Source organism: Polyodon spathula, chromosome 10 (assembly GCF_017654505.1).
Source record: "Polyodon spathula isolate WHYD16114869_AA chromosome 10, ASM1765450v1, whole genome shotgun sequence".
NCBI lineage: Eukaryota > Metazoa > Chordata > Actinopteri > Acipenseriformes > Polyodontidae > Polyodon > Polyodon spathula.
In genome coordinates, this window is record NC_054543.1 from 47331279 (window position 1) to 47352509 (window position 21231).

A 21231-nucleotide genomic window follows, 5' to 3' on the forward strand; every position below is an offset into this window, starting at 1 on the left:
AAAGTCTAATAAATAAGCTTCAGCATGCCCGTTTTGAAGGCTTCTTGTGTTTCTGCAGTCTGAACAGCAAGTGAACGCCTTGTGAAGGACTTGTTTAACTGACCCTTTAGCTGCTAAAGCAGGAGTGCTGCCCACCTGTTGCAGTGCTCTGCAGTATTGATGAGCCCCATTGTGCAGCGTTTTGTTCTGACATTCAGAATTCAAGAGAACAATGGCAGGAGGCGGTGAGCCATGGTGAGGCTACATGCTGTTCTCTGCTCCACCTGTACCCTAAATGAAGTAACTGAACCAGGTCTTTAACAGCTCATTATTAAATGATACCTACAAAACCTAGTGGACTGCAGAGCTCAAGACTGGATTTGTGCAGCCTTAGTTTCTTCTTCTTTATTCAATTCCGCATTGATGTGTTTTTTTAATTGGTGTGCTGTGTCAGTTCTGCTGAAGCGTTTGTCAAGCACTGGCAGAATAGGGATCGACACAGTTGCATTATGAAAGCATAGCCAAGTGCTTCCCTCCCCGCGGAGTGTTTTACAGCAGTAACTGATAATGTTTATAGTACTTCAATGTGTTTCCCAGATCTTCTAGAGAAGTCCCGTGTCGTCAAACAGCCGAGAGGGGAGAGGAACTTCCACATCTTCTATCAGCTTCTGTCTGGGGCATCAGAGGACATGCTGAGTGAGTGCATCTCTGGTTTTAAAAGACAACAAAATAAATAATAAACCACCGTTCATCTACAGTGTCGCTGTTTAATAGCTCCGTTGCTCTTCATATTCTGAATATATTAAACCAAGGAATTACTCCAATTAACCCAATGATGCACACCTCTGGAGAGTCAAGATCATTCCGGTCCTGCTCCTTATCCAAAGCAGCTCTTAAATAACCAAAAACTCATATAGAACAGGACATGTTATAGAATTCCTAATGGCGACACTTTAAGAAATTGGGCATCACTGCTGTCTGTTTGCTGGGTTAGGCTAGCCTGTGCTTCTGCATTGACCCTTGCTGGTGTGCTCCCCTCCCCCAGAGAAACTGAAGCTGGAGCGGGACTTCAGCAAGTACAACTACCTGAGCCTGGACTCTGCCACAGTGACCGGGGTGGATGACGCGTCCTGCTTCCGAACAGTGAAGGTGAGAATCTCATTTCCTGCTCCACCTGGGGGCTGTGGCCCTGAGCCGCTCAGGAAGGAAGGAGGGGCCGAGGCAGCGTTTATGAAAACCATTCCCCACGAGTAACTGCTGCACAGCTGCTCCCTCCTGAGGGTTATAAAACACTCTGGGCAGTACAAACAATAGAGGCAATTCACAGTGCAATAAAACACAGGGCTCGGCAGTCAAGCCGACACTAGCTACCACACAGATGCACTGCTGTGCGTTTGTCTGGAGCTGGAGGCTCTCTGTGACCTATCAATAGAAACTTTAAAACAGTAAGGCTAGAATAACATACACGTTAGGGATGGGGTAAAGGCAGGGTTAACACAGTGGGCAAGATCGATCAAGGAAGTTACAGTTATTAATGTTTTAAGACTTGCAACTAGGACAGTTCATTTAGGGACTCGTGGAGTTAATGAGTGGGCGACATGAGAGAATTGTTAAATTTATAAAAAATAATGTTTGCTATTAAACCAATTCACAACTCTGTTAGAATTATTATATTTACAGAATTCTGTTATTGCTACTTCATGTTTACCCATAAATCCTGTAGATCACGGGTGGCCAATCGCGTCCCTGGATGGCTACTCCACGCCTGGTCCTTGTTCCAACCCTGTTCTAAATTGTTCAACCAATTAAACCTCCATCAAGACCCTGAAGTAGTTCATTATGTTACCTGTTAAACCTGGAGTGGAATGACCCTCCGGGACTACGACTGGCCACCCCTGCTGTAGATTTTGAATTCGTGTAATATGTTGGGTCTCCTCTCTGATGCAAATCTAGGCTGTCCGAGAGAAAGGGCAACTTTATAAGGAGCACTTTGATGATACAAATAACAAAAGGCTTTGTGCAGAACAATTATCTAAACACATCATTCCAATACCCCATATATTCACTATATGCATGTATTCATGAGTTGATAAGATATATGTAGTTGGCTACTTAAAAGACAATCAGTAAATCTGTCCCAATTTACACTTCACCAGGTCTGAACTAGGACACACTGCTTGAAAAGTTAACTTGAATAGAAAATCTACTGTTTTGTGTATCTCTATAAAATCTGTGGTGCTGGGGAAGTCACGATGTTGCTGCCTCTTCACTGCAGAAAGCCACTTCACACTTGCAAAGTCAGCCTGGCTTTTGAAGTTTGTATAGCGGGTGTTGTCGAGGTTGAATAAATCAATGTCCGAGTGGCATTATCAAAATGTTCAGGCTGCGCACTTCTGTTCCCACACAAAGCTTTTACTCTGCACTTTATGAAATGAACGTGGAGCGCATATTCCACAGCGCTTGAAGGTTAAGCAGCTGTATTAGCATCCAGGATTGTCCGGGGATGGAGCTGCAGCAAAGTGGCAGATTATTACACTGATTGGTATAATTCAGAACCTGTTATGAGGGCAGCAGTCAAGTCACTTGTTTTGAAAGCTCAGCTGCCTGTTCTGTAGTTCAGCATGCTAGACACTGCTGATACATTCCTGCAATAAGCCCTGCTTTCTTATTGTTCACTTAGGATATGGATTGGTTTTATGTGACGGACATGTTGCCGTAGATGTGCAATCTTCCAAAAATATCTAGGTCTGCTAGAAGTGCTGCAGAAATGTTGTGTTTTATGAAAGACCATGTTGAGAAACATGCCAAACAGCCATAAAACTTGGTAAAAATATAACTTTGCACAGTAGTCTTCATAACAGAAAAAGGATAGTCCATTTAAATAACAAGTATATTAAAGCACAAGCGAATGAGATGGGGGAAGAATCAGAGCCTGAACCAAACCACATTGAAAGGATTTTCAGACCTGATAGTAAGAGAGCTGCTTGGCGTAACCTTGGCAGTGATGGTTGTATATACTGTTGTAAATGCTGTTTTAACATGGTTTCTTTAGTTACTCTCAGCTAATCAATGTGTGCACAGGGATGGGAGCTGAAGCTGCTGTTCACGATGGGTCTGACAGGTCTGGTTTACAGAGCATGTCTGGCATGCAAAGGTATCCTAGCAGGTTAGCAGCTATGGGACAGCAGCTGAGCTCTGTGTGTGTGTGTGTGTGTGTGTGTGTGTGTGTGTGTGTGTGTGTGTGTGTGTGTGTGTGTGTGTGTGTGTGTGTGTGTGTGTGTGTGTGTGTGTGTGTGTGTGTGTGTGTGTGTGTGTGTGTGTGTGTGTGTGTGTGTGTGTGTGTGTGTGTGTGTGTGTGTGTGTGTGTGTGTGTGTGTGTGTGTGTGTGTGTGTGGTTCTCTTGGTTAACCCCGCTTCTCTGTCGTCGTCGTCCCCCACGCAGAACGCCATGCAGATCGTTGGCTTCATGGACGACGAGACGCAGTCTGTGCTGGAGTTGGTGGGAGCCGTGCTCAAACTGGGGAACATCGAGTTCAAACCGGAGTCGCGAGTCAACGAGGTGGATGAGAGCCGCGTCAAGGATAAAAACGGTACCTGGCAAAATGAACCACGAGGAAAATAAACTACAGGGAAAACCAGAAAGCAAGACTCTCAAGGGGCCTCCCCTGGAGAATTAACACCATCAGTTATTGTTCCTTATCCTGACACTTTTCCTTTTTTTAAGGCAGCTCAATTATGAGAAATGCTGACTCAATCCTTTGCTGGAAATGCCCTTTTACAATTCAGATGATGCCCTTTGATTATGCATTGCTTATCTATACTCGCTTCTCTGTTCCAAAGTTGTGCCAAAAATGATGCCTGCAAGTTGGTACTACCATATTGGGGCATGCGATTATCCTTGATAATAACCTATCCTTTTTTTTTTTTTTTTTTTTTTTTCTACCTGTTGTAGCAGTCCAATGAGAGTGATTTATGCTCGCATATAAAGGTGCTGATTACCGTTCTAAGCACTGCTGCCATCTTCTGGGTGTTTTAGAACACTGCATCAATCAGAAAGTCAGGGAGCATGTTGTAGATGCTTGATCTATTTTTTTTACTCTGTCCTGAAAGTTCAATGTTTTTTTTTTTTTTTCTGATATTTCGAGTTTTTTGATCTTAAGGAATCCGGAGAACTGCTCAGGGGATGGGAGCGAGCAAAAGCTTGGGAATACCACTGGTGTCCTTGATGTTGCTTTTGGGGGTGCTTTATGGGATAAAACCGTATTTAGAACCAGACTTTAAGAACATAAAAGCATAGAGTTTACAAACGAGAGGAGGCCATTCGGCCCATCTTGCTCATTTGGTTGGTAATAGCTTATTGATCCCAGAATCTCATCAAGCATCAAGGATCCCAGGGTGTCAGCTTCAACACTGTTTGGTGTTTCAGGATGTTTTATTTTTTATGTATAGTGGAGGAGGCCAGCGCTGCTCCAGCTGCTTCAACATTGCTTTTGTTTTTTCTTTAGTTTTTTCTTCCCCTGCTATAAAAGCATGCAGGCATGTCATGCAAGATATGGAAGAGAGAGAGAGAAATAAATAACACCTCTCACAGCACCCTGCCCTGGGTTTCAAAACTACCTAGTTTGTGCAATCAGGCCTCTGTTAAATAATCTGTTGCTCCCCTATAGCTGCAAGAACAACCCCTAACAGTAAACATGCAGAGAAGTTTTCACTCCTGTGATAAGTGCAGAGCACATTTCAGTAATACTTGTATACCTTTTCAAGGGGTGTTCTGAAGTCCAGGACTAGGGCGAGTTACTAACCCTCTTCCACTAGGACTCGCATGTATTTATGTCTGTATTGCACACTGAACTGGAGGGTGGAAAAACTAAAGTGTGTCAACTGTAACACCATGTTCTATAGCAGGAAGCAGATCTGCTCCTCAGTAAGATGTACAGTTGTGATTTCTTAGAGCTGAAGGAGACCTGCTCCTCGGTAAGATGTACGGTTGTGATTTCTTGCAGAGCTGAAGGAGATCTGTGAGCTGCTGGGGATTGATCAGTCTGTCCTGGAGAGAGCGTTCAGTTTCCGCACTGTGGAGGCCAAACAGGAGAAGGTTTCCACTACTCTCAACGTGGCCCAGGTAACGAGGAGACACCCCCAGCCATGCCAAACCCCACCTCACTACGTTAGTTTTATTGCATGCTTGGATTCACATTTTCAAATCATACACCATGGTTAGTTTGCAACCCATCCATAACAACATCCATAAAAAGAACTCTGGGGAGGGAGGATAATGAACATCTTTCTGTCTGCATGTAACCTGGACCCCTCAGCCTTGCCCTGCGTGTTTGTGTTTCCAATGCGCATTAGAGATGAAGTTTAGAACTGTCATCTTTTATTGTTTCATCTGAGGGATCTGCAGCACTCTTCCCAAAGGAGTTACAGCCCATTATTTCAGGGATCAGTTCAGTTAAAGAGCAACTACAGAAACTTGCCTAAACTCTGGCTTTGTCCCAGACAATGCAGGTTTGATCCTCAGATATACAGCAGTCTGAACCTCGTCTCAAACAAGGTTTGTGTGTTAAAGAGCAGATGTGGTGGTGCCGTTGGTTCATTCTAGTTATTTGTATTTTTTTACAGGCATATTATGCCCGAGATGCCTTGGCTAAAAACCTGTACAGCCGTCTCTTCACCTGGCTCGTAAACCGAATCAACGAAAGCATTAAGGTACCAGCTCTGCTCCATGATGTTCTCATTCCACAAACGTGGAAGCCAATTCCGCAATGCAGGAACACTGTAGAAATACTAACATGCAAATGATCACCTTCCGACAGGCACAGACGAAAAAGAGAAAGAAGGTCATGGGGGTTCTGGACATTTATGGATTTGAAATTTTCGAGGTAAGAGAATTCTAATGAAAATATTACATTTATTACAGAGTTACTGGTGACAATGTGAACAAATACTCTGGGCCTTGGGTTAAGATTATGCCGAACACGCCTTCAGGGAATTGTGTTCATGTTAGATCCCTTCACAGTGTTTCATAACCGTGCTGACAACCCCACAATGCTCTTCCCTGCAGCAGTGTGTTTCATAACCGTGCTGACAACCCCACAATGCTGTTCAATCCTGTTGATAAAGTGTGTAGTGCGCTGTTGAGAGGCCCAGGCACGGTGCAGGGCAGGACAGTGTTTGTACTCTAAACACTAGGCTCTGTCTGAAGTGTCAACTTGGTCATGTGAGCTCTGTAAACATAAAGGTCATTCGTTTTAGATTTTTGTCTTTTACTACTCCACAGTGCAAACTGAAAAAAGACACTTGCAATGTACAAACAACACAATGAAAACATGTGTGGTTCAGACTTAATCAGAGGCATTCTAAGCAATTCCCAAAAGTGATCTTTGAAACCAGAGAATGACAATTTATCAAATTTCTTAATCATACTATGATGGAAATCTTAGGGAGTTGATGTGTAGAGAAAAAAGACAGAAATCGGTTCCCACTTGCATTTTTTGGCAGATTTTCAAATAATGGCAATAATTCTATTTATTAAGAAAACCATTGTAGTTGAAATGGGTTGGTGGTGGCGTGCAACTTTCTTGGCTGGAGAGTTGTTTAGACTGGAGCTGTTTGTGGTGATTAAGTGAGGTGTATGTTTGAGTGGGGTGAGGGTGCAGCCAGCCTGTTTAATCTCCTAAAGGAGATTATTTTATCTGTAGTATGGGAACAGAGATGGCAGGCAGCCCTCTCCTGTGCTCCTCCTCAACACTTCTATCCCCTCCTGATCCAAAGCTTTGAGTCTGAAATTAGCCCTGGCGCAGTGTTTTAGTTTCTTGAATGGACACAGTTTCTTACAAAGAAGTGTCCAACTGGACATTTAGTCGTCCGGTCGATGGCGTCGCTCTTTAATGAATGTGCAGAGACACACCTCACTGCAAACAAGCTGGGGAAACTGATTTTAATATCTCATTCTGTTTTGCTGTTTAAAATCCTTTTGTGTGGATTGTATCACTGTAGATATCCCTCCTTGGCAGTGCTTTCCAGGAACCTTTTTTAATCTTCTGTTTTTCATGTAACTTTTGAAATTTCCATAGGAATGTTTCTTGATTTCCTTTGCATGATAAAAGTGAGCAGCACATAAGTCCTCTGGCAGGACAGAAAGTCCCTCAATGCTAGGATTGGTGTGGCTGGGAACAGCATGGAATGCACCTGCAGGGCCAGTCCTCTGATAACCACTGATGCAATCCAGGGGATTCCTCTGTGCTGTAAAATAAAATAAAAATCCAGTTCTCTTATTCCAATCAAGCCCTTTCCAGGAAACCGATAACAAGCCAGTACCATTTTCTGAATTTCATTGTGTTCGCAGAAAAGGCGTCTTGCTGATTCTGTGGAAGTTACTTCATTTCAGAGCATTTGTTTCTGCACTGCTGATCTTCAACGCTCAGCAGTTTCCACTCCAGGGTTAGCCCTGTATAGTCTTGTGAGTGCTTGTATTGTGAACACAAAACACAGGCTTGAGAATGCCAGTCAGCAGCAGACTGACGGGTAGGAGTGTGACCTGGAAGCCTTAATAATTCTCACATTGTACTGCAGTCGGCAGCCCACCCTCGTACCAGCTCAAGACTTTTTCAGTCTGGCATTTCACAGGATAAAGGGCTGTGCATTTATTTAAAAGTTAAGGGATTGTAATAGATTACAATGTAATGATGATTTAAGTCAATTTAGTTTTGCTTCTTGCGTATTAATGGTGCAGAGTGGCCTAGCTGTTGGAGCTGACAACTGGCAGATCAAATGTTCTTATACATAATAATAATAATAATAATAATAATAATAATCTTTATTTTTATGTAGTGCCTTTCATAGTGGACCACCATCACAAAGCGATTTACAAGATACGAGGCTAGGGTGTGTGAACTATGCATCAGCTGCAGAGTCACTTACAACAACGTCTCACCTGAAAGATGGAGCACAAGGTGTTAAGCGACTTGCTCAGGGTCACACAGCGAGTCTGTGGCTGAGCTGGGATTTGAACTGGGGACCTCCTGGTTATAAGCCCTGTTTCCTTAACCACTGGACCGCACCACACTCCTCTGTCCCATGTGGAATACTGTTATAGAAGAGGTTGTATGTTGGGGTTGTGTTTTATATGGGATGGTTCATGATCTCCAAATCCTTTTCATTACTAGTTGATTCCACACTGTACAGTAGTAGTTGCAAGTCCTCAACAACAATCTGCACTGCATCAGAAAGGACAAGTTAAAATAACTGCTCTCTCACCCCTTCTGAGGTGAGCTGCACCCTCTTCAAAGATCTTTTTTTAAACGGGTTGAAACACTTGATGGTTCCCTTCCTGCCTCGCTCTGTGTGTTTAGTCTCCTGGGCAGTCAGTCTGGGATCTTTCACGATCGCAACACAAAAACAAGCCCTGTGTGCCAATTAACCGGTTTACATGCAGGCACATGGATTGGGTGTCTGTCTTCCTGATCTATGGGCCTGTGCCAGTAAAGAGTTACAAAATGCTTGAAATTGCTTTCCTATGAACTGCGTGCAGCAAATCACCAGGTCCTACAGTTTCAAAAAGAAAATATTCACAGGGCGCCCTACTCTTACAGTGAAAGATAACCTTTCTCCCACATAAAGATACCTGCATCCAGCTATGTAGGGCATGGGGAGGAAGGTAGATATGAGCGAAATATACAGTGAACCAACAGTGGCTGCTCCGTTTTTGTTTGTGGCGTAGTGGGTGTAGAGAGCTTGCATCACATGTAGTAAGAGTGTGAATATGAGTGCAGCTGCGTGTATACATGTGCCTTTGCATTTAGCAGTGTGCATTCATTAGGATTTCTCCAAAAGACTAATTATGGGTTGCTCAGATCAAACAACCATGATAAAGGCTGTGAGGTATAGGGATAGCACTGGTGCCTCTCATACATTATATATTGGGGGGGGGGGGGGCGGTAATTAAATAATTGCTTAAAGGCTTTGTAATTCGCCTTCAACACAAGACTTCAAAGAAGCAAAAACATGGTAAGATAATGTTAGTCTGAGTGATTCAGTATTTCACTGTGATGGTCTGACTTTTTTTTTTTTTTTTTTTTCTCTCCTAATTTTGTTTTCTGTGACAACAGAGTGGCGTAAGTATGAAGTTTGCAGTGACAACGTTTGGCTGCATGCTGCAATTCTAGTCCTAATTCTTTGACCTCATTTATCTGTGTAAGAAACCTAGTCAAAGGGGCAGTATTCTAGCTGCAAGCCTGGCTGGTCCCTCGCTGGTGCCCTCCTGTGAGTTTCCATCCAGTAATGAAGCCCTCCTGGCGTGGAGAGGTGCAGAGTGAGGGGAAGCCTGCTTTGCACAGTTGCCTGGATACTTCCCCTTGAAGAGCAGCTTTGCGCTTTCCTCGCGTGCTGAACCGTGAGAAAGCAGGCATTGCAGTGGCTTCTGTTTGTGTGTGAAGGTGCAGTGAGTCCCACATAGGTGTCAAATGTTGCTTCCCACACCCCCACTCCTTTTATAAGAAACAAACATGTTCAATGGAGTAAATCCTACACAAATACATTGCATGTGTGTCACAGTATTCCCCCGAGGAACCAGGCACACACTGTTTAAGAGCCAGGCTTTGCTGTACAGTTTAAAGTGCAGCACTGTAGGCTTCAGACTTTGTAGCCCTGTCATGGGGGTTAATAGAGTTGCTTTGTCTGGAGGCAGTCATCAAGCCCCTCACGGCCCTCAACTCCTATTGGTGGTACCATTGCATCTCCCAAGATCCGCCTGCAGTAATAGAGTTTTAATTGTAATACACTAGTACATCAGACTAACATGCTTCGTGTTAATTCAAGCAGAAGGGCAGGGGCGGCTGTAGTGTAATTCCTGGTGTTGAATACAGACTCTGGTACAGAAGAATGAAGGGGCTGCATTTACTGTATCACTGTTCAATGGTTTGGTTTTTAATTCTTTGGGGTGGGGGTGAATTGAATCTAAAATGACCATTCTTTATAATTACTTTTTCATCCTGTATGTATCTGAAGACCAGGCAGAGGTCCATTAGCTAGCTAAAAGAGGCTCTCTATGGGGGGATAGGGTTTATAGACATGGGAAAACCTTTGCTCTGAGTGTAGGACCAGTCCTGGACAAGAGCCACTAACAATGAATATTCTTCTACAGGAAAACAGTTTCGAGCAGTTCATCATTAACTACTGCAACGAAAAACTCCAGCAGATCTTCATAGAACTTACGCTGAAGGAGGAACAGGAGGAATACATCCGAGAGGTAACTTCCATCTGTGCCTCTTCCTTCTGGAGTGTTCCCTACACATCCCCTTAAGCAGCAATGAAATAACACCTTGACCTCCCCCCTGCTAGTGCAGGGCCATATTGCCAAAGGGTTGTAAAGCAAGACACTCCTGCTTGCTTTCTGTATTACCACCTTAAATAGAATCCAACATAATGACCAAGAACAGCCTGATGAAAATAAAAAGATAACCCAGTCCTTAAATACAGTCCAATGTAGTGACCAAGAGCAGCAATCTTTCATCAGTGTAGTCTGATGAAAATAAAGATAATGCAGTGGATTATATAGAACAGCGTTATGTAACTTTTTATTCTATAAAATAGCAAATGATGTGAAGTGTTTAATACTGTAATCCAAGGTCATCTACTCCCCTGTGCTCGGGGTAAGTACTGTGCATCCAGCTTGATTGGATTGTGCCATTAACAGAGTGCCCTCTCTGCAAGCTTAGCCCACACAGTTATCACAATGGCTTGCTAAGCAATTAGTTTCAAACTTAACAATGTAAAGCATTCATTTTCCAGACAAAATACTCAAAGCCCTTCTCTTTCTCGTAACTCACACCCCTGGAATACAAACCTATCCCCCAGATTTGGTTGGTCTCTGTTTCCAGTGTCTTCTCAACATCCCCTCTTATACCTCGTATATAGGGAAAGAAATAAGACTCCTATTGTATAGCAGTCTCACTCATTCCAGGTTGCACTATGAGCTCAAACTAATTGATTCTTTCTCAATGTTACGGGCATAAGGGTACATCCTGTCCTAGGCAGTGTTGTGTGATACACTGCTGTTAGGGATTTTTTCCTGGCTCCTGTCGGTGAGAAGTTAAATGCTGACGAGCCCGGCTCTCTTGCATTGTGGTTAAGAGGCTTGTTTGCGGTGCGCGGGGTCGCTGGTTCATGCCCAGGCTCCTCCCTGTTACAGTACTAATGCCAGTACCTCCTAGTACTGAAGGTCAGCTGATGCCCCTGATCCTTCATGCAGGCCCTGCCCTGGGCTTGGAAGGGTTAACACGAATTCACCTCCTGCATGCTATGAAGGGGAATGATTTTGTTTTCGATTTTTATATCTGTGTGAGTGCACAGTGCCGTTCTGATCTTGGCGAGCTGCCAGCGGAGTGCATGGGAAATTGAGATGAATCTGAGAGAAGGAATGAGGAGGAAGCAAGCTTGCCTCTGTGTCTGCAGTGCAGGCCCATGCTTTGTGAATCACATATACTGTACGCTGTATATTGTTAGTATGTGCTTGAGTAGCCATAGTGTATAGGTAACAAGCCCAGGTGTGTCTTATTAAACTCAAAAGTGAAACCAGGAATGGATGAACTGCTGTGCACTGCTGGTCTCATCCCTGCATTATACTGCAATAAGCCATAGTCTTATTTCCAACTCTGTGTTCAAGATCGGAGTGGTGCACATTAGGGCTTGAGTTTCAAACTGTGTTCTGTGTTGCAGGGTATTGAATGGACGCACATTGAGTATTTCAACAATTCTGTCATCTGTGACCTGATTGAAAATGTAAGTTATTGTTGTTGGTGTTTGTTATTAAAACAATTTACTAAGACATGAACACGAGCTGCTTGAACAATATCAGGTACCTGAGCAATAGTCTAATCCAGCAATATATCTATTTTCCTTTTTTTAAATATGAATATTTGCATGAGCTGAAAAAAGCGTGGTTTGGCTGAACTCTTGTATTTCTTGGTGTCTTGGAGATGTGATGCCCTTTCCTCACCTCGCTCCTCCGTCTCTCCCCAGAACACCAACGGCATCATGGCCATGCTGGACGAGGAGTGTCTGCGCCCCGGGACCGTCACGGACTCCACCTTCCTGGAGAAGCTCAATCAGATCTGCGCGGACCACCAGCACTTTGAGAGCCGCATGAGCAAGAGCTCCAAGTTCCTCAACGACCACAGCCTGCCCCACAACTGCTTCCGCATCCAGCACTACGCCGGCAAGGTACAGGACAGTAGTCCTGCTGAAGCACCCACACAGGGGCTTTCCACTACCTCGCTGGCATGCTTCAAGCAACCTGCTAGAGGAATCGATTCTCAAATCCGCCGTGCATTCTGCATAAAAACAACTTTCCAGCTGGAATTGAGAAACAAAGGAGAAAAGGAACTGTATACACAGCAAGTCCACACCGTGATTTCTTTTTATTTGTATGTAGTAATATTAACAAGTAGGGAGACCCAAGCTGGATTCATTTAATGTTAGAGCAGCAGTATTTAGGTCTAAGTGTTTTGATAATTAAAATAGTCCAAGGAAAGTGAGATTGTAAAGCAGAGAGCTGTGTGTTCCCCTGGTCCGCAGGTGCTGTACCACGTGGACGGCTTCGTGGATAAGAATAACGACCTCCTGTACCGGGACCTCTCCCAGGCCATGTGGAAAGCCAATCACAGCCTCATTAAGAGCCTCTTCCCCGACGGAAACCCCGCCAAGATCAACCTCAAGAGACCCCCCACCGCCGGCTCCCAGTTCAAGGCCTCGGTGGCAACGCTCATGAAGAACCTGCAGACCAAAAACCCAAACTACATCAGGTGGGCAAAGTCAATGTGCTGGAATCTAATCATTCCACTTCATGCGTTCTTTTGGGTTTTTTTTCTGAGCTAGATGGCCAACAAATCAATTTTACTTTTGAATATGCTTCCTGGATAGCAGTCCATTACTTGTGGTGAGGTGTCCTTTTTGCAGAATTGACAGCTAGCAGATAACCAGTTTTTAAAAATGTTATCCTTGCAGGTTTGCCCTGGGCTCTTTGTGTCTGTCTGTGCATGAGCTGCATCTCCTGATGTACGCTCATCTCAAGATAACACTTCAATTCCCAGCACTCTGTCTGTCAGTCTGGCTGCCTTATCGAGTCACCCCTGTGTGATAACCATGGATCCTAGGAATCTGTTTGCTACAGAGTAACATGTCAAAACGTGGGTTTCATGCAGCAAGGCTGTAGATGAAACTCGCATGTAGACCATTGTAGAACACATGGGAAGCGCTAAATATAAATTGAATGAAAGGAAACGTAAACAAGATGAGGCTGATACAGCAGGGCCATTGAAAACACTGAAAGAGACCACTGTGTTTGGATCATTTCAGCATCTTACAACTGCCAAAGAACAGCGGGAAACTTTCAGATTTTGTCAAAATGTGTGTAAAAGCCGACATTACCGGTTGATCCACTTCGTAAAGAGGAGTTCAAGATTTTTTTCAGCAAACACATTAGGGAGGTGGTGCCATTGCAAAGTCAAACCAATTGTAGCTGGAATGCTGCACACCAACAGCCGTCTGGATGACAGACTAACTTGGAGTTGAACTAACCTGAATGATTTTTTTTTTTTTTTTTTTTATTATTTTTTTTAATAACTATTTGTAATATTTGAAGTTTTGTTTTATTGATGAATGGCACTGTTAAACTTGGTTAGAATTTGAAAGTGTAACCATTTTTTATTTTGTGTTTTGTTTAGCACGCACATTCATCCTAAGTGACTTACAGTTCAAGAAGTTAACTAAACAAGTTCAAGAATAATTAAAGTTATAAACTAAAATACAACATAGAGAGGCAACAAGAACAACAATAAATACTTCTGTGTTAACTGTTACCCAATGGTGCTGTTTGTGTGTCTTATAATGTGGCAGGAAAAGCTAATTTTAGCCTTTTTATTTTACACTCCGAATAACACAGATTTCTTTTTTTTTATCTGAGAATTTTATTTTTTTTATTGTGGAAAACTAGGATCCCGTGTGATAACTGTACGTCCATTCCAGGTGCATCAAGCCCAACGACCAGAAGGCGTCCCACATCTTCACAGATTCGCTGGTGTGCCACCAGGTGCGTTACCTGGGCCTGATGGAGAACGTGAGGGTGAGGAGGGCGGGCTATGCTTTCCGCCAGCCCTACGAGGCCTGCCTGGAGCGCTACAAGATGCTGTGCAAACAGACCTGGCCACATTGGAGGGGGCAAGCCAGGTGAGGGGCCAGTGAAGCCTGCCTGTACAGCCACTCCAGGGAGCTGCGAATGGGGGAGTGCCTGCATGGGCTTCATTCATAACCACAGTATCACAATTCTACTACTTTGTACAGCATATTTTGGGGTTACTTTTATTTGACATGGGCTTAATTGGGCTTTTATGCTGTACTTTCACACAGAGTAGGGGCAAAATCAGGTATTCTTCTATCATGCTGTTAGCAAATAAACAGCAGATAAGTTACTATGCATTTCTATACAAAGAGTAAGTCTACTCTTATTGAAAATGCAAGAAGACCACATCTTACAATAAGAATGAATGTACTTCCACGCATTCATTTTTTAGCTCTATGCTTCCACTTTCTCCTCCTATTGGATATTGGGATAAATTGCTTGATCTCTAAATTTATATAGAGGGGAAGATGGCCACATGTCAAATGCTCTACCCTGCAGCATGAGAAATCCACTGGGGGACTGTTCTTACCAAACTTTAAATACTGTTTTTGGTCGTTTGTGCTGCACCCGATTTTACTGTCTGGAGACCGTTAGAGGAAAACCTAGTATCTCCACATATACTTGAGGACCTGGTTTGTTCTAGTGTTCCTCTCAAGCAATGTAAGCTCTGTTTTGGCCTTATCTCTCCATTTAATTACAATTTGGGGCTTAGTGGAAAAACATCCAAAACTTCAAATCAAATGGTATTCTCGTTCGTCTGTTTTTCATAATTGTCAGGCAGTCGTCCCTTTTCATTTCCTCAGTGGAGAGATAATGGAATACATACTCTTGCAGACATTTGTAGAGATAAATGCCTTTGCACATTCCGGGGTGCCATGGGCTCCTTTTTACATGTGGACTGGAAGTGTCCTGGGATTGGGTTTCTTCAGCTTTGTCCACCATCCTTGAAAAGATTATTCCTTGTTCTGCTAAGGTGTTACTGTTGAATAATGATTCATCCCTTGACCTACCATTGTAGCAAAAAAAGATTTGGTTGGCCGGTCTCACAGCAGCTAAAAAGATGATTGCCCTTCACTGGCAGCCTCTGAGATCGGCCGCAGACCGTTTAATCTCTGATAAATGTATCTTGCTGAATTGGGTTTGAGAGGTCCTTCGTGGGGGCATTTGGGAGGGGGGTGGGGTGAAAATGAAAAACTTGGAATTGTGATTTGTCGCATTGTTTTTATCGTTCTTTTCCCTAATAAAACATTTGATCACAAAAAAAGCATTTTGAGCTGCTCTGCTACCGCTAGGGCAGGTAATAACTTGTCTCAAAGGAAGGTTACTGATACCATTGTACAGTTATGCAAACAGACTTGCTAGATTGCACAGCTGAGAGATAGCAATCTTCCTTCCAGGGAGCTGCATACCCACTGGAGAATCCTAACTGCTCCTGCTAACCCATTCTCCTCCAGGGCAGAGCTGTTCTTTATGTGGGAGGGCGGGCTGCCCCCTCAGTCCACCTCTCTGCTAGAGCATGCAGGCTGCTTCTTGTTTTCATCCAGCCACATCTTTTTATAGTGTGATCATTGTACAACATCCTGCAAACATTCTTAAGCTGAATAGCATAGAGCTTCATTTAAACTAATGGTCCCTGTTTTGAAGTGCAGTTTCAGGGATGAAAGGAGCAAATGTTGTATTTTTTACCCCCTTTTTTTTGGAAATAAGAATAAGTTTCACCCATTCCAGGTTTTATAGGTTACACGCTCAGGTGTGTCTGATCTTAAACTCATTATAAAACCAGGAATGGTTCAAACTGCTATGCAGTGGGACTCTTTACATCTCTGTGGGTGGTAAAAAAAAAAAAAAAAAAAAAAAAAAAAAAAAAAAAAAAAACCTTCAGTATTTGCTGTTTGTGTCTGCAGAGCACTTCAAATGATCTAGCATGCTGTTGTTATTATGGTGCACTTCAGCAGTATGAAGCATAGGACCCTGGAAGAGAAGCAGTCTGTTTCATGCAGCTCTCTTGTGCTCTACAGGGATGGTGTGGAGGTGCTCCTCAAAGACCTTCAGATCCCAGCAGAGGAGTACTCCTACGGCAGGTCAAAGATATTCATAAGAAATCCCAGAACGGTATGGAGTCACGTGTTTGTATGTCTGTCTGTACTTTGTTAAAGTTCAAGCACCGGGATTTGCATGGTTACAATGCAGTGCAGCCAAGAATGTTGCAAACATGTCAATGGTATTCTCTGTCCTTCATGAAGATTGCAGCTCACACACTGACTTCCTGTCTTCAAGGCTTACTCTTCCCCTGGGGCAGCTCAGAAGCAGTACAGCCAGAAAGTTGGAGGGTCAACAACACAGTTCATTACACACCTACATCACTATAGTGCTCACCATGGGCTTGTTGAGGCAGGAGGGAAGAGATGGGCCACGGTTAAAGGGGTGGGGTGGGTAAAGGGATAGATAAGTAATAAGGAAAGTCCATCCTACAAGTGCCTCCCATTATCAGAGGCTGGATTGCTCTTGTGTTTTTATTTAGAAGTTGAGTGGAAGTGTAAATGAGTTCAGTAATAATAAACATGACTGCAGATCGAGCAGTGCTGGATGACATGCCCTCTGACCCTGCCGCCCCGCAGCTCTTTTCCCTGGAGGAACAGAGGAAGCGGCGCCTGCACGGGCTCGCCACACTCATCCAGAAGATCTTCCGCGGCTGGAAGGCCCGCACCCACTTCCTGCTGATGAAGAGCAGCCAGGTCACTGTCGCTGCCTGGTACCGCAGATATGCGGTAAGTCTGCTCAAGTCCATGGTCAACCCCAGTAGATGTAAATGCATCACACCACATAAAGCATCTGCCACCGCTGCCCATTCTGCATTAAGGGTTATAACCAACCTAGGTTATTCTCTTCATCATTGTGATTTATATAGATCGGCTGCTCTGACTTCTTTATCTTTTCGCTGATTGAAACACTGCTAGATAACTGTTGATAAAGCAATTCTTGGCAAAAACCCGGATTATCTTAAATTGCTAATTACCTCTAATAATTCTTCTAATCTTAGATCTCAGACTCAAGTTTTTCAGTTCCTAACATTTTGAAATTTGTTGGAGTTTTTTTTGTGTGTTCTTAAACACCACCTTCTTGACCAGGTCTCCCTTGAAATAGATATTTTAATCTCAATGGTTAAATAAATAAGAGTAATAAGTATTCCTGGTGTGATCCAGCTGCGTCTCTGCAATAATCCCAGCTTGTAACCCTTCTAGTAGATCTGGTAGCTTCTGTGTCTACCGTATTGATCCTGAAAGATGGCACTTGTGCTCATAATAAGTCCCATGAAATACTCAACGTGGCACAAATATGTCTGTTAGAAAAAGTATTTTTAAAGTCTTTTTTTTTCCAATTTCACAGCAACAAAAGAAGTACAAGAAAACAAAGAGCTCTGCGGTCATCGTCCAGTCTTTCATTCGAGGCTGGAAGGTAAGTGGCCTTCAGGTTACTCAAAGGTTACTCTCTGCATTACCATTCTGCCTGTCTTTGCAGCTACTGCATAACCCACCATATCGTTACATGACTCAATAGAGACACCTTCTGGGCACAGTGGGGATATGTTAGATACAAGCAAATCTATATACTTCCATCTCATTATTCTGTCACCCTGGCGAGCCTAACCTTGGCGCTTTTCATTTCCTTCCCTCCAGGCTCGCAAGATCCTGCGGGAACTGAAGTACCAGAAGCGGTGCAAGGAGGCTGTGACGACTATCGGAGCATACTGGCACGGAACTCAGGTAAGAGGGCTTTATTTCTCATAGGAACCTTCCTGCTGATTTTAACCAGAGGGGAAAAAACAAACATTTTCAGGACGGGTTCCTAGTTCACAGTAATTTATTATTTTTAACCCTGTTTTGGCGGGTATGCATGCTTCTTTTCTAGACTCTTAATGAACCCAGCTATCATGCAACAGTCCAATGAGTATGAAACATTCTTTGAATTGCTCCGAGTTAAAGCTTTGTGAAAAGGGTGCTGTAATATGTTTATGTAGACGAAAAGCAACTAACAGTGTGCAAAGTGTTGATAACATGTATTTCGCAGCACACGGCCCTGTTATCAAATACTGTTCTTTTAATAGTGGAAATTGGGCTCCTTTTTTATAAGAGCTAAATACTCAGAGGTCCATTCCAGTTTAAAGGTGGCAGTACTAAAATACTCATAATAGTAGCCCACCTTTCTCTCTCTCTCTCTCTCTCTCTCTCTGTGTCTCTCTCTTGCTTACATGTGTGGCTGTGAGCTGAGTGTTCTTACTGCTTCTCTCTCTCTCCATCTCCGCCCCCTCACGCTCTAACCCCACCCACTGCTCTGTAACCACGCCCCTCCCGCAGGCACGGAGGGAACTGAGGTGTCTGAAGGAGGAAGCCAGGAATAGACGCGCAGTCACTGTTATTTGGGCTTCCTGGCAGGGAACGAAGGTATTTGGGAACCTGCCGTCCTCCATCCATCCTGCATCCCCATCCACTCCAACAATCCACCCCAGCACACAGTAACCCTCTCCCATCCCATACTCACTCCTGCATCTTCTAACCCTTCAAACTACCTTAACCCTCACCTCAATCCCATTTTTTTCCTTAATTATAATCTTTTTTTTTTTTCTAGGTTTCCTTTTTTTTAATTGAGGAGGAGGGTTTAGAGAGAGAGACTAACACGCATTTTAATTTATTATCCTAACCTGATCAGTTGAATGATTTTATGCTCTATAGTACCCTGAGATGAAGCGGAGTGTAGCCTTTGATTGCAGCTGCATTTCTGAAGCACTGGTATTTATATTTGAGAGTCAGTAGCTGCTGCTGCTTTTTGCTTTTGCTTTTCATTCTTCCAGTTATCTGAGGAGGCCTTTCACCACCTTATCCTGCTTTTGCTTATAAGATAACGTGTAGGTGCAGGAACAAAACTCTCCAAGTTGACGGGATGGTGTAGGATCCATGAGCAGACGTGCAGGAGTACTGGGATGAACGGAGCCCCTTTTCAGCTGAAGAGCCTTTATTTCTTAACGTTTCTTTACACTGTGGCCCAGCCACACACTGCAGAGGGGCACCAGGGTTCCTGACCAGAGCAGAGATACCAAACTGGAGTGCCTGGAATACATTACGAGTATAGTATTTGAAATACATCAAGAATATAAATAAAACATTAAATAATGTATACGGCATATAACGCCACCACCACATTCAAATGTATTAACACAAAGTACCCCTCCAGGGTACCCGAGTTCACAAGCCACCAGGTGGAGCACAGCTCTGTGCTTGGTTACATTCATACACCAAAGATTTGTTTGCTGTTGTTGACTAGGACTTGAGATAATGGTCGAAGGTCATTGAGGCCTCTTTCTCTATCTCTCGATCTCTCTGTCTCTGCTCTTGCCAGTGTTTTCTGACTGCTTCTCTCTCTCTCTCTCTCTCTCTCTGTCTCCGCCCCCTCACGCTCTAACCCCGCCCACTGCTCTGTAACCACGCCCCTCCCGCAGGCACGGAGGGAACTGAGGTGTCTGAAGGAGGAAGCCAGGAATAGACGCGCAGTCACTGTTATTTGGGCTTCCTGGCAGGGGACAAAGGTATTTGGGAACCTGCCGTCCTCCATCCATCCTGCATCCCCATACACCCCCACTAAACCACTCACTCACTCACGTTGATCATCCACAGAAACGCAATTTATCCACAGAAACGTTATTTAAACGTTATTTAAAAACGCAATTTACAAGCATGAAAAAGTCATTACATTACAGGCGGTGTGTCAAACATGACAAATATTTTTGCTTTATCAGTAAAACAGACAATTCAGTTGCAATCATAGAAAAGGATACTAGCCTCTGCTGGCAGTCCAGCATGCAAGCTGGGGTTCTACGGGGGAGAGAGAAACAGCTGCAATAATACATAGAATGCATCATCACCAGACAATGACTTCTGAAACCGAATACAAGGCACAGAAAAACATATTCACTGAAGAAACGGCTCACCTCCATAGGCAAATACAATGTGCTGCTTGTTTTATCTAGCTAGTCTGACTAAAAAAATCATGAGCAGAGTCGTCTATAGGATTATAGAATTAAAGTTGAGCCAATTCTGAACTGGGATTAATGTCACAAGGTTTCTTCCCTAAAACAACTAGACGGGTGGCATGCAACACACACGCTGCGTTTCCTGGGCACCAAGATCTTAATCTCATGTTTAATCTTCATATTTAATTTTGCAAAAATCCATGATCCTAACAGCTGATGTAAAAATACCTGAAAGAAATCCAATTCATAAAACATATCTGTAGGCCTCCTAGAAATAGCACATACTTCTGGGAGTTGTAGTCCAGTTTGGTAAGAGATTCCCTGTGAGCACATTTACTAGAAACTAGATATTGAAGAGATTGTGTACATTTAGACTTGTAGTGTTTAATAATGATAAATGCCAATTATTTTACCCATTCTCTCAGTTTAGTTCCAGGAGTGTGTTTGTTTTTTTTTTTTTTTTTTTTTTTTTTGGAGCATAATGTTACATTTTATTGACCCATTTTTTTTGTTATTTGTTATTATTTTACCTAACAAGTTGTTTTCAGTAACAAAGGGAATATTATTTTGTGTCCAGGGCACCCAGTCTGGTTTCCTCCTCACTTTTCTGTTTTGTTCTTCGTACTCTGTGGCTTGAGGTCTCTTGTGTTTCTGAGGATTAATTTTGCTCTTTTGGAAGAGTACAGTGCTGCCTCCATTTAAACTGGGTCTGCAGGGGGGGCTTTCTGTAGCGCATGGAGTTTCTTTGCTGTTGAAGGAGACTGGCCCCCTCGCGCTTCTCTATTCTGTTTTTCAATCTCTCCCTCTCTCTCTTCCCCCGGTTCTTTGCCTTCTTTCCAGGCCCGCAGGGAGCTGAAACGCCTAAAGGAAGAAGCCAGGTGTAAACACGCAGTCGATGTCATTTGGGCTTATTGGCTTGGACTGAAGGTACCTTTATCTAACCCGCCCCCACGCTCCTCAGACACGCTGTTGGGGCCGGGGTAGGGGCAGATCTAGGGTCCAGGAGGGCAGGCAGGCAGGCAGTCTTGCAAATAAGAGATTTACTCTG

General features: G+C 43.6%; 1 protein-coding gene across 12 annotated transcripts in view; it reads left to right on the forward strand.

Annotated features, from left to right (window-relative positions):
• Nucleotides 1–21231, forward strand: part of LOC121322459 (unconventional myosin-Ib) — a 64999-nt gene that overhangs the window by 38461 nt on the left and 5307 nt on the right. For 4 of the 12 annotated variants that reach the window (XM_041262485.1, XM_041262484.1, XM_041262482.1 and 1 more), the window contains 19 exons: nt 577–675; nt 1025–1128; nt 3422–3569; nt 4983–5101; nt 5602–5688; nt 5796–5861; nt 9090–9095; nt 10124–10228; nt 11698–11760; nt 12001–12201; nt 12556–12782; nt 14005–14205; nt 16177–16270; nt 16777–16926; nt 17546–17614; nt 17836–17922; nt 18514–18600; nt 19653–19739; nt 21024–21110. In XM_041262485.1, the coding sequence (XP_041118419.1) occupies nt 577–675; nt 1025–1128; nt 3422–3569; nt 4983–5101; nt 5602–5688; nt 5796–5861; nt 9090–9095; nt 10124–10228; nt 11698–11760; nt 12001–12201; nt 12556–12782; nt 14005–14205; nt 16177–16270; nt 16777–16926; nt 17546–17614; nt 17836–17922; nt 18514–18600; nt 19653–19739; nt 21024–21110 (2087 nt within the window). The remainder of the gene's footprint in view (nt 1–576; nt 676–1024; nt 1129–3421; nt 3570–4982; nt 5102–5601; nt 5689–5795; nt 5862–9089; nt 9096–10123; nt 10229–11697; nt 11761–12000; nt 12202–12555; nt 12783–14004; nt 14206–16176; nt 16271–16776; nt 16927–17545; nt 17615–17835; nt 17923–18513; nt 18601–19652; nt 19740–21023; nt 21111–21231) is intronic. The other 8 variants (XM_041262488.1, XM_041262487.1, XM_041262483.1 and 5 more) reach the window with 8 other exon arrangements.